Source organism: Schistocerca americana, chromosome 1 (genome assembly GCF_021461395.2).
Source record: "Schistocerca americana isolate TAMUIC-IGC-003095 chromosome 1, iqSchAmer2.1, whole genome shotgun sequence".
Classification (NCBI taxonomy): Eukaryota; Metazoa; Arthropoda; class Insecta; order Orthoptera; family Acrididae; genus Schistocerca; species Schistocerca americana.
This window is the reverse complement of record NC_060119.1, coordinates 818,535,557-818,553,534: the sequence shown is the minus strand read 5'-3', so window position 1 is coordinate 818,553,534 and position 17,978 is coordinate 818,535,557. Positions and strand designations below refer to the sequence as shown.

Genomic DNA, 17,978 nt, shown 5'->3' with positions numbered 1-17,978 from the left:
GTGGGTTAATGGAGACTGAGATCAGGTGGGTTAATGAACCAAAGAATGTGTTGCAAGGATAACTCCCATCTGTGTAGTTCAGAAAAGCTGGTGATGAAGGGGAAGACCCAGATGGCTCAGGTGAGAAACAGTCAGTGAACTTGAGCATTTGATGCTCAGCTATTTGTCATGTCACTGGGTGGTCAACTTTGTACTCAACCACAGTTTGGTCGTGACCATTCATTCTGGTGGACAGCTAGTTGGTTGTCAAACTGACATAAAAAGCTGCACAGTGATTGCAGCAGTGTTGGTATATGCCATGACTGCTTTCACAGGTTGCTCTGGGGTAAACATATGACAGGACTGTAATAGGCAGTGCTGGGTGTGTGGATTGGCAAGCCTTATACCTGGGTCTTCCAAATGGTTATGATCTCTGTGGCAGAGATTTGGTAGTAGGAGCGGCTTAATGACTGACCAATGTTGTGTAGATTGGATGGGCTATGGAATTCCACTTTGGAATGGGTGGCTAGGATGTTGGGTAGGACATCCCTCATTTCCAAGCATAATGATAGATAATCAAAGTGTTGGTGAAAGATAAGGTTCAGTCATGATAATGTGTGATGAGAAGGTACTCATGTGTAGCTGATTCTTATTGGTGATGGGGAGATTAGAGGGTGTGTGAGGATATGGCAAAGGAAATCTGTTTGTGGACTAGTTTTGAGGAAGGGTAGGGGGTAGTGGCGCCATTTTCCAAAAAAATATGTTGACAATAAAATGGTCATGATGCACACGGTTCCCAATGGATTTAGACATCAAGCCATTAAAGTGTAGGAACTGCTGGTGGATAATGGGTTCCATATGTATGGAGCTGTGGATGGAGCAATCAGAGAGGAAGTGGTCAATGTCCAGAAAGGTGGCACATTGGCTTGAGGAGCATCAGGTGAACCAGATAAAAGAGAAGGTGTTGAGATTGTGGAGGATTGAGGAAGGTATCTTGGTGTGATTCCAAATCATGACAGTATTGTCAGGTGTGATGTTGAGAGGAGATAAACATTAAGGGGAAAGCATAAGTCATTTCTAAGGGACAATTACTTTTACTCACTAAAACAATTATTAACTAAACACACACACACACACACACACACACACACACACACACACACACACACACACACACACACATGTACACTGTATCTGTTTGTGTGTCTAAAGCCCATGTATGTACTAATAATGTATTACTGGATCAAAATGCTCCAATAAATGTTTGGAAAAAATTATCATTATTACTATTAGGTAAAAAATTTCTTGGTGGTAGCCATAGTTTCCAAGACAGAGAATTACTATTGAAAGTACACAGCTATTTATACAGTATTTGTCAGAAAGCCATAAAATATGAATTTCTATGTCTACACTCTGCAAACACCTGCGAAATCCATGGCAGAGGATGCTGCCCATTATACCAGTTATTAGTGCTTTTCCTCATTCCATACTTACTGGAGTACAGGAACAGTGGCCATTTAAATGCCTCTGCGCATGTTGTAATTAATGTAATTTTGTCCACACGATCCCTATGGAAGTGATACATAGGGGGTTATACATATAACAGTATGCATATAAATCTATATCTACATCTATATTCTGCAAACCACCGTGAGGTACGTGGTAGATGATATGTCCCATTGTACCAGTTATTTGGATTTCTTCTTGTTCAATTCATGTACAGAGTGCGGGAAGAATGATTGGATGCCTCCGTGCATGCAGTAATTATTCTAATCTTACCTTGACAATCCCCATGTGAGTGACATGTAGGTGGCTGTACTATATTACTAGAGTAATCATTTAAAGTCAGTTCTTGAAACTTTGTTAATAGACTCTCTTGGGATAGTTTACATCTCTCTTCAAGAGTTTTTCAGTTCAGTTCCTTCAGTATCACTGAGATGGTCTCCTATGGATTAAACAGACCTGTGACCATTCATGCTGCTCTTGACTGCATACATTCAACATCCCCTGTTAGCTAGAACTGGTTGCATGAGTGAATTTTAAGCAATCTCCTTTGTAGATTGATTGCACTTCTCCAGTATTCTACCAATAAACCAAAGTCTACCACCTGCTTTACCTACAACAGAACCTATGTGAGCATTCCATTTCATATCCCTACTAAGTGTTACACCCAGCTGTTTGTATGAGTTGGTCAATTCCAACATTGATATTATAGTCATAGGATACAATGTTTTTTCATTTTGTCAAGTGCAAAATTTTTCAATTCTGAACATTTAAAGCAAGTTGCAAATTGCTGCACCACTTTGAAATCTTATCCAGATCTGACTGAATATTTATGCAGCTACTTTCTGATAGTACTTCATTACTGATGACTGCATCATCTGCAAAAAGCCTGATCTTACTATTAATATTGTTTGCAAGGTCTATAATATACAGCATGAACAGCAAGGACCCAACACACTTCCCTGATGTACACATGCTGTTATACCAAAAATGGTTCAAATGGCTCTGAGCACTATGGGATTTAACATCTATGGTCATCAGCCCCTAGAACTTAGAACTACTTAAACCTAACTAACCTAAGGACAGCACACGACACCCAGCCATCACGAGGCAGAGAAAATCCCTGACCCCGCCGGGAATCGAACCTGGGAACCTGGGCGTGGGAAGCGAGAACGCTACCGCACGACCACAAGATGCGGGCTGTTCTGTCCTGATGGGAAACTGAAGTTTTCCATGCATTAAAATAACATCAGATGTAAACTAAAATAGAATATTGATCTCTAATTCATGTAATAATGGTAATAGTGACACTTCTTACCAACTATATTGTCATAAGGAGTGTTGTAATTTGTCACACTGATAGATGTTGCTGTCATTGTGTAAATTGTTCCCCAGTTAAACACATCACCAATCTGTGAAAAAAGAAGATGTCAGTATGTTAGAAATAGGGACTACAATCAATTTCAATATTACAGCTAAATAACAAGGAGCTAGTAGGCATATAGCCAGTGCTCTTAGAAAAGTGCCTTTCATTACATTAAAAAGATACTTATATGAAATATATTTTCATGCCCTCACAGCATCGCAGATATTCTCATAAGTAAGAGGATCTGATGTTCTCAGAAGGCAGGTCATAAACCTTTTTACGACGGTTGTCTGTAAATTGAGCTCTCCAATGTTTTTTTTTTTTTTCACATAGTACACAAAATTTTATTGCAAAACCAATTACAAATTCTGAAAGGTTGGCCTTTTAGCCATTTTTCAGTGTAATCCCCATCACACTAATACATTTTTTGAGACACTCCAGAAGCTTTTTCATACCCACATCATTCTAGTCTCCCATCGACTCATGCAGGAAGGAATGAACAGCTGCCTTCACCAATGGGAATTATAATCTGTTGTCAGAACATATTCAGTGCTTGTTGACACTCTCAATCTCTAATATTAGTGTGTACCAATACTTAAATTACTAATAAGTTCAAGTGGTCTTTTATCATTGTCCCTGTATCTGTGACAGCCTCTAAGGATGTGAATGAGATTATCAGAAATATTTGTGTGTGATAGTGGCATCTGTATCCTGTTGAGAGAGTTCTCTATGACCCATCTGCTCACATAGATATTGCTGCTGTGTACCAAGGCATTAGTAAGTGATCTGATGTACTACAGTCCACGTACTTACTGTTACAACCTGAACTAGCACAGGATAACACTTGTCACCTGAATGTCATTAATATATATGATATGCATACAACTTTGTGTTCAGGGAAACCACAGCTGTGAATGAACATCTTGTGGAATGAAAACACAAACAGTTGTATATAAGATCCTTAATTTGAAACCACAACTGGTGTCATACCTTAAATCCATATCTTCAGCTGGGAATAAAAAATTGCATCATATGAGGACCAAATATGCAGTAAATAGAAGGACCAGTAATAGTAATCCTTCAAATGAGTGTACAGTCAAACTGTAAATAAGCTGAATGGTGTTATACCTCAAAAACTGAACCAAAACCTAAATTCAGGAAGATCTCATCTGGCCTATTTGCAATTTCACTGTATGCTCACTTGACAGATTACTGTTATTTGGACAGTGAATGTTAGGTCTTCTATCCATCCTTAAATTTGGGTTTCATATGACGTAAGTTACAAGATGAATAATGTAGGAAAAGACAGATTGCTACTCACTGTAAAGAAGATACGTCAAGATGCAGATATGCACGATTAAAAGACACTCTGTCTGCAACTTAATGTGTCTTCTTCATGGTAAATAGCAATCGGTCTCTTCTTACATTGTTGATATTCCTGCCTGGAGTTTCCATTGTTTAATTAACAAGATGATTTAGACACAATTTATAGTTTATGTAATGAATGGCAACTGGGTGAAAAAGTAGAAAAATGTAAGTTAATGAGGATGAGTAGGAAAAACAAATACATAACATTCAGATACAGCATTAGGAGTGTCTTGATTGACCCAGTCATGTCATTTCAATATTTGGATACAACAATACAAAGCAAAATGAAATGGAATGAGCATGTGAGGATTAATGCATGGGAGATGAATGGTTGGTTATGGTTTATTTGGAGAATTTTAGAAAAATGTTGTTCATCTGTAAAGGAGACTGCATATAGGTAGCTATTCTTGAGTACTGCTTGAATGTTTGGGATCTGCACCAGTTCAGATTAAAGAAAGAATTGAAGCAATTGAGAGGTGGGCAACTAGATTTGTCACCAGTAGATTCAAACAACACACAAGTATTAAGGAGATGGTTTGAAAATTCAAATGGAAATCCATGAAGGGAATGTGATATTCTTTTTGAGGAATACTACTGAGAAAATTTAGAAAACTTTCATTTGATGCTGACTGCAGAATGTTTCTACTGCCTGAATATACACTTCGCATAAGGACAATGAAGATAAGATACATGAAATTAGGACTCATACAGATGCATATAGACAGCCATAATTTTTCTGTTACTCTATCTGAGAGAGGAACAGACAAGGAAGTGGTTAGTGGTGATGCAAGGTACCCTCTGTCATGCACTGTAGGTAGCTTGCATAGTATGTATGTAGATGTAGGTGTAGGTGTAGAATTTACATTCCCAGATAAATATGCGACTTTAAGCTACAAAACCTGAGGTGGTTCCAAATAAATGATCTTATTTACAACCATTTTCAGTGTGATGTCCATAATAAAAACATACCTGATATATGTGGCAGTATTAGAATTTGAGTTCTCATTATACTCTTGAAACTGAGTCTCATGAAATATGGCATTTTGCATTTTGGGAGATGTAACACCCAAAATATCTGAATTAATGATCATTTAAGCTTAAAAAAGAACTTGACATTTTGTCCTGTGACATCATAGTCATATACCACCAAAATATGTGTCATTTGATGAATTGAAAAGAAAAAAAGAAAAGAAACACTTTAAAACCTTACTTGAAAACTGTCTCTAATACAATTATTCATCAATGTTTTGTGTGTATATTTGTATGTGTGTGATTACAGAACCAGACTGTACTTTCAAATTAAATAACCTCTGGCAAATATTTGCGAACAACAGTTTAAGAAACTATTACAAAAGTGAATAATGTAAATGGTAACATCCATGTTTGATGTTTATACAAGGAATGATGTTAACCAAAAGACCATTCAACAGAGATCAAGTAAGTGAAGGCAAAGAATGTAGATAGAATAAACAATTCAGGCCTTCTGTTGAGAAACTATTACAGTGTTATAAGAAAATTGGAAGATCTTTTTGCCCTTAAGAACTGTTGACCCTCATTTTGAAATTTGTGGGAAGTTTTGGATAACAGATAACACACTTTCATTTGAGGTCTTTCCACTTAACCATTTGGGTCACAAAAGGCATAGTTCTGTGAGTTCTTTGAACACCAAATTTCAGCATTGTTTAGTTAATGGGAGCAAGTTACATAATTGAGTCACTTTTTTTTCAGGACTTTTACTCATAAGAAATTACACTGATCTAAAATTATATGTGGACTGAGCATTTTCAACATCTCTCATCTTAGAAAGTAATGGAATTCTAATGTTGGATACTGGTGTGTAGCTAGTTATCCGAATATCCTTCTGAAATCTGTCACTGCAATTACCAATAACACTGTGGCAATCTGTTTGTCCATTCAAACAAGGAAAATACAAAGCTCCAAAAACCTTTTGTAAACTTCTGACAGCTATCATTTCTAAAATTGTTTTTTGGGCCAACTATCAATATTTATTTTTTTAAATTTTTGTCACTGGAACTATTCTGTTTATTGGTATATAGAAAAACATCTGAGTCTTTGTTCTGAAGGATGGTACCTTTAGGGAATCATTTTCTGTTTTCAGACGTTAATGGTCACTCAAGAGTTTCGTTTTGGCTGAGGAATTCCTCTGTAATCTTGATACAAAGCTAATGAAAGTTCTGTGAAATATTCCATGCCACATTATCACAATTGATATTTTTAGAGGGACAAACAATTTAGGAAATCTATTAAAACAGTAGACTATGAACATAAATTTAAATGGAATTAACATTCTGAGAGTTGAGAATGAGGAACTGTATTTTTGGAATACCCATGAACATATGCAGTGTTTTTATGATATTGCACTTTTACATACCTCTGTATCTTTAAGTGTCTCAAGGAATCCAACAGTTGACACATACTGGGTAAGACTGTTCCCAAAGGATGTCTCATACCAGAAATGTGGTGTAGTTAGATGAACCAGCCACTGATCAGCCATATTGAACAAACAATGAAGTGGCCAATAACCATCATTGTAGTTCTGTTCACTGTGAAATAATTTTAGTTAATTCATGAAATTCTTTCTACAGCTATCATTAAGTAAGATGAAGGAAATTTGTTGTTATTAATTGTCTTTGCAGTTTCTATCATTTAAAGATTATTTGAGTTAAAGAATACATAATGAAAATAGAAAGGAAGGTTGGTTTTAATTTAATGGGCAGTCATCAACGAAGTCATTGGAGATGGAGTAGAATTAATGAGTTTGTGATAATAATTTCACTTATTAAATATTAATATTTTATCTAATATTTTTTATTCAAAGTTTTGTTCAATATGAATTCATCATTACTATGAGTAACCTTACTTGAGAATAGGTCATGAAACACTCTTGATGAAGTGTATTAGAGAAAATGTTCCTGGCATGGTGACTGGAATATATGTGCTTGTCATGTGACTGGAATGTTGCAGATCTACTACAGGGCTTTTGCATGACAGTGCAGAAAAGGATGTGCAGGACACATACTATCAGAACATTTGGTAGATTGTAAGTGTTTAATGCCCAGTAGAATCCATATCTGAGATAGTGCAGCAAATGAAAAGCTCAGTCCTGCACAATTAATGGTGTACCATGACTACCTTCATTTGGGGAAAAATTACTGCAATCAGAGTAACCTGCCAAATCAACATTTTCATGACAGTGGTGCCTGTCAATAATCATGGATTGCAACAGTACAGCAAATCACTCACCAATTCAGTGTTGGATGTCAGCTGATGAGCAGCCATACCTAGTATATGTTGCAGAAGCCTCCACCCCACATGTGTACTTCTGGCCATAGGATGTGGAGATTAACACATGTTGTGCAAGAACACTGCAATTGGAAGCTCAATGCATGGAAATGATTGCTTGAACTGATAAGACATAGTGTCCATTGATATATATAAGTGGTGCAGCATGTAAGGCATGTGAGGTGATGGATTCTGCTAACTGACAGAGTGGATGGTTTAGATATTTGTTTGTTAGATATGGTAGGTTTGGATGAGGGGGGGGGGGGGGGGGGGAGAGGGGGGAGGGGAGATGTTTATCTAGTGACCCTGATACATCATCAATTAACTACCATTGGCTGGTGATGTAAAAACCTCTGGACTGATCATGCATATTGGTTCATTATTCTGCTGCACCTTACAGATTATCTGTAGCTTCAAAAAGAAAATGCATCCACCATCTGTCCCAAATAGTGCCACAATAGTTTAGGAATCTCCATACGGACATAAGGATTCTTGATGCTCCATTCATCTCTTTCCCTAGATCATCTGAGATAAATCACACCGTGCAAATCTGGGACACCACCGAGTGTTAGAAGTGTGCTTTGCACCAAGCTCTTCCAATCTTCAGACGTATGTGGTGGCATTGGAGTAGTGATGAATCAGTATAGTTTCCCAAAGCTTTCAGTGTCTATTGGAGTAAAAAAGGTGGAGAAAGCTCAAATTTCAAGTAGCAGAAATTATTTAGTGAAACATCTTTCAGATGAAGAATATTTGAACATTGGAGTACCTCAAGGGAGTGTGTTAGGCCCAGTACTATTTCTTACTTATATTAATGACTTCCCACAGTGGGTAACACAAGGTGAAACAGTGTTATTTGCTGATGACAGCAATATAATAATTACAGACAGGACACCAGAAATGTTAAATGTAAAAGCTGAAAACGCACTTATGGCAGTTCACAACTGATCAAATAACAACAAAGTAACCCTTAATGTGAAAAAGACTAATAACATAAACTTCAGAAAAAACCAAATATGACAAAACTTAAAGTTCAAAATGAAACCATAGAGTGTGTAGCCAGTACAAAATTTTTGGGTATGTATGTTGATCAACAATTAAACTGGGATGAACATATTAGGATGCTTGGGAAAAAAATTAGCACAACATGCTATGCCTTACGAATATTAGTCACTGTGTGCAATAGTTCATGCCAGAGAATGATGTACTTTGCACACATACATTCTATAATCTATAATAAGTTACGGAATAACATTCTGGGGTGCAAATGCCCAAAATGTGAAATATGTGTTCAGATTGCAAAAACAAGCTATCAGAATAATGAGCAAGAGTCACAAAAGAGCACACAGCAGTGAGCTATTTAAAAAATGGGGTATTCTGACAATCCCAAGTGAATATGTCTCGCAAACTACAGTTTTTATTCACAAAAATATTGAGCAATACTTAGCAAACAGCTGCATACATGATCACCAAACCAGAAACAGTACTTGCATGTACCTAGACAGAATGAATAAAACTAAAACCCAAATCACTATGTTTTACCAAGGTGTCAAGGTATGCAATAAATTGCCAAAAGAAATCAAAAACATAAAGGAACTCTGTAAATTTAAAGCCTTCCTTACAGAATATTTATTTAAAAATATTTTTTACTCGATTAGAGAATTCATGCAGCATAAAATTGGCATAAATAAATAATCAGGTTAATCAATTATAAAGTGGACGTTCTAGATTGTAATTTACTCATACAAGTATTAGAAGAGTCTTGTGATCTATTTCCTTTGATTGAAGCGGGTTCTTCTGCATTATGTAATTCAATGATAAATTGTGTGTGTAATATACATATATATATTATGAATTTATCATATATAGCTTGCATTTAATTACCTTATGTGATAAAATAATGTACATATGTATGTAGAAAGACGACATCTGTACAAAGAAATTGGTTTACGGATTAATAAATAAATAAATAAATAAAAATTAAATGATATCTCCCTTATATCACAATGACAAAGGGAGGTGCTAGACACTACTGAGTAGATATCTATAGTGCAGTCACTAAAGAGTGTTTAGCTCCAGAGACAGGACAATGGAGAATATTCTCACTTACAAAGAAGGACCTTGACTATTGTAATCTTCAATACATTTTTTTCTTTTTTTAAAGTTTTTGGAACTCATGAATGCCTTATATCACTGTGAAAGTCACGTGCTATTATTGTTTGAAGCATATCCTAACAAATTTAATGAGTAAACCCTTATAGGCTTTCTGTATAATAAATCTTCTCTGTCAGTAAAAGCTGTGTGTAACCGTACTTTCTATTGCTGGGGGAATTATCACTACATGGTTTGTTCACTAACCAAAATAAACCCCATGAATAAGTTGCTGTATCCAGCAGATCCAGTGATGATAAGGCAACTGCAAAATTAATAACAAGCTAATTGGGGTGCCACTGCCTACAACTCCCATCAGCTCAGGAGAGCAATGCCACCAGTGGGATCAAAACTACTGCCGAAAACCAATGAACTACAAATAAACAACCTGCCTATGACCTTCATAGGAGCTGCCACAGCCACTGTTCAATAGCTCTAAAAACATCTTGCAAGCTGGTTGCAGTACCTGGCCACATCCCCATTATGGACCTGTTCAACAGTTCTTGTAAGCTGACTGCAGTACCTGCCCACATTTCCATTGTGGACTTGATTTGGTCATTCCACAGACTTCAGTTATTGCACTTCAGCTACCAGCAGATGAATTTTTCTACATACATGGACATCAATAATCAGACATTGCCTTGTGTTATTCAGCCAGCTATCAACAATCCTTGACTTAGTGTTGCTTGGCACTGAATAGTCTTTGTTGTTTACTGTACAGAAAGCCATGTAGGCCTATAGTACTTTACATTTCAGTGTGAGCATGGCAGTGATATTCACCCAGTTCAACATTATTAGTGATGAGAATTTTTGGACTTAATGTTGTCACTACAGATGAACTTCTGACTCAGTTTCAACAGCAATTATAGTAATTAGAGCAGTAGTTGCAAGAACAGCAACAGTAGCAGCAATAAGTGCACACAAAGGAAAATGAATACCAGCAGGATGTTGAGACCCTACAAAAAACATATTTGTAGCCAGCTAATAGCAGTGCTACAGTAAATTTTTCCATCTGCTTTTGTGGCTTTTGATAAATATTTGGAAAATTCCAGTTTGCTTGCATCACCGTCAACAGTATCTTTAAGTGTTTCAATTAACCTTGCCCAAACAGAATGCTTTGCCCCAGTTGTAACTAGAAATTACCTTAGCGCATAAATTAAAACCATGTCCTGATACAAGTACATTATCTTTTATAAAAAAACAGTGCCCTGTTTTTTGCTTATTTTGCAGGAAAAAGAATACATGTAATGACTTCAAAGTTGGAATTCTTTCAGCATCGCAAACTCCATGCTCTATCATATAGAGTGAGGGTTGCTGATCTCATTGGAATAAGCCACCATTGCCAGTTTGAGTGCTCCAACCCTCCACCCAAATAGGCCCTATACCAGTCATTGATCTGCAGTGTTGTCACTCATATAGCTTCAGACAGTAAAGTGAAATCCACAATGTTCAAATTACTAGACTCATTGTCAGATTAGACATTGGCTTTGGCACAAGCCTATGAAGTGTTAGTAGAATCAACTTGGGACCTTCATGATGCTTTGTAGGTGTCACTGTTAAACCAGGCACAACAGACAGTTCCAAAGCTCACCACCACTGCAAATCAACATGAACAGTAAGCCCTACAACATCAGGCTTTCTATCATGGCAGTTTTGTTGATCTCAGTAACAAATCTGTCAATGACAAATTGTGATTTTTTTGTCCTCCAGGGCCCACCATCACTGAAAGCCAAGTTGAACAGTACCTTCTACTGCATCAGGTATTCTTATCATGACAGTTTTGCTGATCTCAGAAATCAATGTCAGAATGCCATTTCCAGTCACTGCCCTTATGCCTTGATTGTTTTCAATTTCATTCATGGCAAGTCTGTTCCTTTAAAATAGTGGAATGCCCCTATTGACCTAAGGTAGGGCACTTATATTTCAATTAATATTACTTTGTGATTGACAGAACACAGTGGCAGGGAGTAATGTTGTCAGTGTGCATCCAGACATTCTTCACAAAGCACTGCATATACTTACAAAATGGGCACAGCTAGAACGTGGTGCTCAAGAAAGAACTATGACTGTATGGTGCCTGAGCCCTTCCACACAACCAGTGGAAAGATCAATCACAAAGTAATTGTAATTGAAGTATAGATTCAGGCTGCTAGTAGGCAGCCAGGAATACAGCCACATCTCAAATCAGCACTACAAAGTTACAGGAAGTTATTGCCACAGTTACATCACACAAAAGCTGTCCTAACAAATGTACCTGTGGGATGTGACCTTCCACAGTGGCCTTCCATTAATAGGGAAACAGTGACTCACAATCCAGTACTACAAAAACTATGTGAAAAATTCAGTTTTGTAAACTTAATAGATGTTATCAAACTGAACCAGGATGAACACATCCAACATGGATTACATACAGACAGGAACACTAAATTAAGGTTAACAAATGAAATAAAAGGTCTCTGTGCCCTATTCAGCAACAGCAAGGAACCAATAGCCCTAGATTATAATGAAGAAGTTTTTTTTTTTTTTTTTTTAACATTACAGCAGTGATCAACCAGACAAACTTGATGTTTGCAAACCCTGTGTACTATGCAGACACTATATTGTGACAGTTTTCGGTGGGGAATGGTGTGAACAATGGCTGCATAAGATACCAGTAGAGCTCAGCATTAAACCACCACTGCCAACCACAGCAAACAATTGCGCTGTAGCCACTACCAAATTATTCCCTCACATCGCTCCTCTCCTCTCAGGCAGTCTAAGTTCTCATGTGCCGTTGGTCACAGCCAACTGCTACAATATAACGTCTGCATAATAAATAATGTAATCACATACAGGCCTACAGAAGATAAGTATGACAGTGAAGATAATTTTGGTTCTACTCTCAGAGAATGCAGCATCTCCCACAAACATATAAAGAGAGAAGTAGCCCAGATGCCACTTAAGATGATACATCTAAATGTGCAGTACCAACAGTATAAGGAAAAAGATAGACAGCTACTCAGTGTGAATATCACACACTGAGTTGCAGACAGGCACAGTGAAAAGTGGAATTCTGGTCTGAGCTGCCAGAGAACTGATTTAGTTAAAGAAACTTGCAGTTATTGAGAGTTATTGAGCAATGTAATGAAGAGGGAACATTAGAAGTGAATGGTACTATAATTTATCTAAAAGATCACGACACCAATATAGTGAAACATGAAGTAATAGGAACTTATAGACCACCTTCAGCAGATATAATCAATTTTCTCAACAGTTTCAATATCATAATTAGGCATACTGATTCTAAAGACCTCACTGTACTTCTGATGCATCCTCCAGCAATATAGTTAACACGAAACTTATACTAACTTTGTACAATCTTAGCAACATAGTTTCCATGTACAGCATGATCTCAGCTTTTAGTTCTAATAGGATAGATTACGTGAGAATTAACAAAACTGCTGAATACACTGTTAAATTTAGTAACACAAATTTTTATTACCCAGACCACCTTGCACAACAGGCAGAACATACAAAATTGGCTCCTAAAATAATAACAAAATCTATTGAAAGGAAATGAACTTGGATAACAGTAACATTAACTCTCTTAAAATTAAACTAGCTGCAGAGAGATGCAATACAATGTACCATGCTGAAGCAACAGATGAAAAATGGGATGAGTTTTACACTATTCTACTGAGACACTTTGATTCTTGCTGCATCATTAAAGAAATGCAGACAGCGCTAACACACACTCAGAATGGATGAAATAACAAATTCAGACTTCCAACCAACCTGCAAAAATAAACAGGACTGCATATTTTCAAACAAAAATATGACACAGCTAAAAAAGACTTAAAAGTAGAACTTTCAAATCTTAGAAAACAGGTCCATGGTACAGAAACATCACAGTCCACTAACATAAGCAAGGTCTCCTGGAAACTACTGAATAAGTATCAAAAAACTTTAAAAGTGATGGAAAACTCCTATGCATTATACAGGATGATAGTATTATAAAAGACCAAGAAACCACATGTATCCTTTTTAATAAACATTTCATAATATCAACAGGAAATCCCACATACCAAACCATGTCGCTGAAACAGTGGGTTTTGAATTTGATGAAGTTAAGGAAAATGAAATAAGCAAGATACTCCTCACATTAAAGAACGAACACTTAATTGGATGGGATTGTATGTCAAGTGCTGTAGTTAAGAAATGCATAAAGGAAATAGTTAAAACCACTAACATACCTCATAATTAGAGTAAACATGTTTCCAAATAGTCTAAAACAAGCATTGTTAAACCAGTGTATGAGAAGGAAAGTACAAAAGAGGCTCCAAACTACACCCGAAATTGTTGATCCTTACCTTTAGTTAGGTTTTCTAAATGGTTGTCCTTTCCCAGCTCTCTGTTTATTTAAAAAACATTCTTAACAGAAACAAAGTATGGTTTTAGGAAGATTGCTGCATGAGAACTGCAGTTACAGAATTTCTCTGTAAAACTTAATCCTCATAGAGAAGGAATGAAGATGACAAGCATATTATTACTAAATCTCAACAAAACAACCATGGTCTAGGGGTAGTGTTTCTGCTTAGTAGTCAAACTTTCCTCTGGCTCATGATCAAAACCCACCACTGCCTAAATTCTGATTAATAGTCAGCATTGGTAGCCAAAGACTTCTGGCATAAGAAGTCACTCTCATTCTGTCAACAGCCTTGTCAAAGAAGGCAAAGGAGTGACAGAGGTAAGGGTTGGAAGCACTCCTAAAGGCAAAAGAACAAGCAATGACCAATGGCATGAGGATGCAGAAGGCAAACCACTGCATTAAAGACACATAATGTGTACTCACAGGACAAGCAGCCTGATGATCTCCCCATTGGCAAAAGATTCCAGAATATCCCCCATTTAGATCTCCGAAAGAGGCCTGCCAAAGGAGAGGTGTCTATGAGAAAAAGATTGAATAACCAATGAAAAGATAATGTTCTATGAGTTGTGGTGTGGAATGTCAGAACCATGAATATGGGAGGGAAGCTAGAGGATCTGAAAATGGAAATGCAATGGCTTAGTCTAGATATAGTTGTGGTTCAGTGAAGAGAAATGGAAAGAAGACAAGGATTTCTGAGCAGATGAGTACAGAGTAACATCAACAGCAGCAGAAAATGGTATAATGGGAGTAGGACTTATTATGAACAGGAAAGTAGGGCAAAGAATGCGTTACTGTGAAAAGTTCAGTGATAGGCTTGTTCTTATCAGAACTGACAGCAAACCAACACCAACAATAGTTCAGGTATATATGCTGACATCACAAGCTGAAGATGAAGAGACAAAGAAAGTATATGAGGATAGGGGAAGGAGTACAAGAAATGAGCTTGGGACAAGGAATGAGAGAGGAGAAAGACTAATTGAGTTCTGTAATAAGTTTCAGCTAGTAATAGTGAATACTCTGTTCAAGAATCACAAAAGGGAAGGTATACTTGGAAAAGGCCAGGTGATACAGGAAGATTTCAATTAGGTTCATCACGTTCAGACAGAGATTCTGAAATAAGATACTGGATTTTAAGGCATACCCAGGAGTAGATATAGTCTCAGATACAATGTAGTAGTGATGAAGAGTAGGCTGAAGTTTAAGAGATTAATCAGGAAGAATCAATACACAAAGATGTGGGATACAAAAGTACTAAGTAATGATGAGATATGCTTGAAGTTCTTTAAGGCTATAGATACAGCAATAAGGAATAATACAGTAGGCAGTACAGTTGAAGAGGAATGGATATCTCTAAAAAGGGCAACCCCAAAAGTTGTAAAGGAGAACACTGGTATACATAAGGAAACTGCAAAACAATGGGTAACACAAGAAAGACTTCAGCTGATAGATGAAAGAAGGAAGTACAAACATGTTCAGGGAAATTCTGGAATACAGAAATACAAGTCACTGAGGAATGAAATAAATAGAAAGTGCAGAGAAGCTAAGATGAAACGGCTGCATGAAGCATGTGAAGAAACTGGAAAAGAAATTATTATCAGAAAAATTGATTCCACATACAGGAAATTCAAAGCAAGGGTGGTTACATTAAGAGTGCAATGAAAATTCCACTGTTGAATGCAGAGGAGAGAGTGGATAAGTGGAAAGAGTACACTGAAGGCCTCTTTGAGGAGGAAGATTCATGTGATGTGACAGAAGAAGAAACTAAGTCGATTTAGATGAGATAGGGAACCCAGTATTAGAATTGGAATTTATGAGAGCTCTGCAGGACCTAAGATCAAATAAGATAGAAGAGATAGATGACATTACATCAGAATTTCTAAAATCTTTGTGGGAGTGGCAATAAAATGACTATTCACACTGGTGTGTAGAATGTATGAGTCTGGCAACATACCTTCTGACTTTTGGAAAAAATATCATCCACAAAATTCTGATGACTGTGAGAGCTGCCAAGTGTGAGAATTATTGCACAATCAGCTTAACAACTTATGCATCTAAGTTGCTGGCAAGAATAATATACAGAAGAATGGAAAAGCAAATTGAGGATGTGTTAGAAGACACTCTGTTCAGCTTAAGGAAAGGTACAGACATCAGAGAGGCAATTCTGATGTTGTGATTGATAACAGAAGCAAGAATGAAGAAAAATCAAGACATGTTCATAGGATTTGTTGACCTGGAAAAAGCGTTTAACAATGTAAAATGATGCAAGATGTTCAAAATTCTGAGAGAAATAGCAGAAAACTGTAGGGAGAGATGGGTAATATGCAATATATACAAGAGCCAAGAGCGAATAATAAGAGTGGATGACTAAGTACAAAGTGCTCGGATTAAAAAGAGTGTATACAATGAAGTAGTACATTGAAGGAGCAATGAAGGAAACAAAAGAAAGGTTCCGGAGTGGAATAAAACAAACAAACCTTTAACCATTCATGCTGTCCTTCTCTGTATATGTTCAATGTCCCCTGCTAGTCCTATATGGTATGGGTCCCAAACACTTCAGCAGTATTCTAGCACTGATTGCACTTCCCCATTATTCTACAAATAAACTGAAGCCTACAACCTGCTTTGCCCACAACAGAACCTGCGTGATCATTCCATTTCATATCCCTACAAAGTGCTACAACCAGGTAATTGTATTAGTTGTCCAACAGTGACTCATTGATATGATAAACGTAGTATACTATGTTTTTTTTTTCATTTTGTCAAGTGCAAAATTTTACATTTCTGAACATTTGAAGCAAGTTCCCAATCTCTGGACCATGTTGAAAGTTTATCAAGATCTGAGTGAATATTTATGCAGCTTCTCTCAGATAGTATTTCATTATAGATAATTGCATCATCTGCAAAAATCCTGATTTTACTATTAATCTTGTCTGCAAGATCATTAATATACAACACGAACAGCAAGGGTCTCAACACATTTCAATGCAGCACACTCAAAGTTACTTCTACATCTGACAATGACTCTCTGCCCTACATCAGACAATGACTCTCCTCCCTATCAAAAAGTCCTCAATCCAGTCACAAATTTCACTTGATTCCTATATGATAGTACTTATGACAATAAGCATAGGTGTAGTATTGAGTCAAATGATTTTTGGTAATCAAGAAACACTGCATCTACCTGGTTGCTTTGACCCAAAACATTCAGTATGTCATGTGAGAAAAGTGCACACTGGGTTTCACATGATGGATGTTTTCGTGTTCAAGATACCTCATTATGTTACAGCTCAGAACATGTTTTAAGATTCTACAACAAATCAATATAAAGGATATTGAATGCTAGTTTTGTGGATCACTTCTAATACCCTTCTTGTAGGCAGGTGTGACCCACGCCTTTTTCCAAGAACTGGGCAAAATTTTTTTGTTCGAGGGATCAGCTAGTATCTGATAAGAATCAGAATCAGAATTTTTCTTGTCCCATAACATACACAGTTAAATCAGAGATTTAAAGTACATTAGACTCATCAACACTGTAATTGGCAGACATAGTTCTAAGCCAAATATTAAAAATTACATACTATGGAACAATTTATGCATTTCTTAGTTGATAGTATTGCACTGTGGGGGCTGTGCAGTGACCTGCAGCTGAACAGAATATTAGTATTACAGAAGCCAGCAATTAGGTTAATGCATGGACTAAGGTTCAGAAAGTCCAATATATTCCTTATATTTGTACAAAATTATTATATTTTTTGTGAATAGTAAAAACAGAGTAAATAAGTGCAGTGATACATATAATTATGACACTAGAAGTGAGGGTAACTACTTCAGGCAGAGGACAAAATTAAAAATAACTGACATATTAATGGGCAGATAGGGTTCAACAAGCTGTCAAATACTATA

General features: G+C 36.7%; 1 protein-coding gene across 2 annotated transcripts in view; it reads right to left on the bottom strand.

Moving 5' to 3' along the window:
• The window catches only part of LOC124546164 (aminopeptidase Ey-like), a 225,205-nt gene that overhangs the window by 102,296 nt on the left and 104,931 nt on the right, over positions 1-17,978 (bottom strand). For both annotated transcript variants that reach the window (XM_047125016.1, XM_047125017.1), the window contains exons 8-9: positions 6,609-6,780; positions 2,801-2,894 (exon numbers count right to left, since the gene is read on the bottom strand). In XM_047125016.1, the coding sequence (XP_046980972.1) occupies positions 2,801-2,894; positions 6,609-6,780 (266 nt within the window). The remainder of the gene's footprint in view (positions 1-2,800; positions 2,895-6,608; positions 6,781-17,978) is intronic.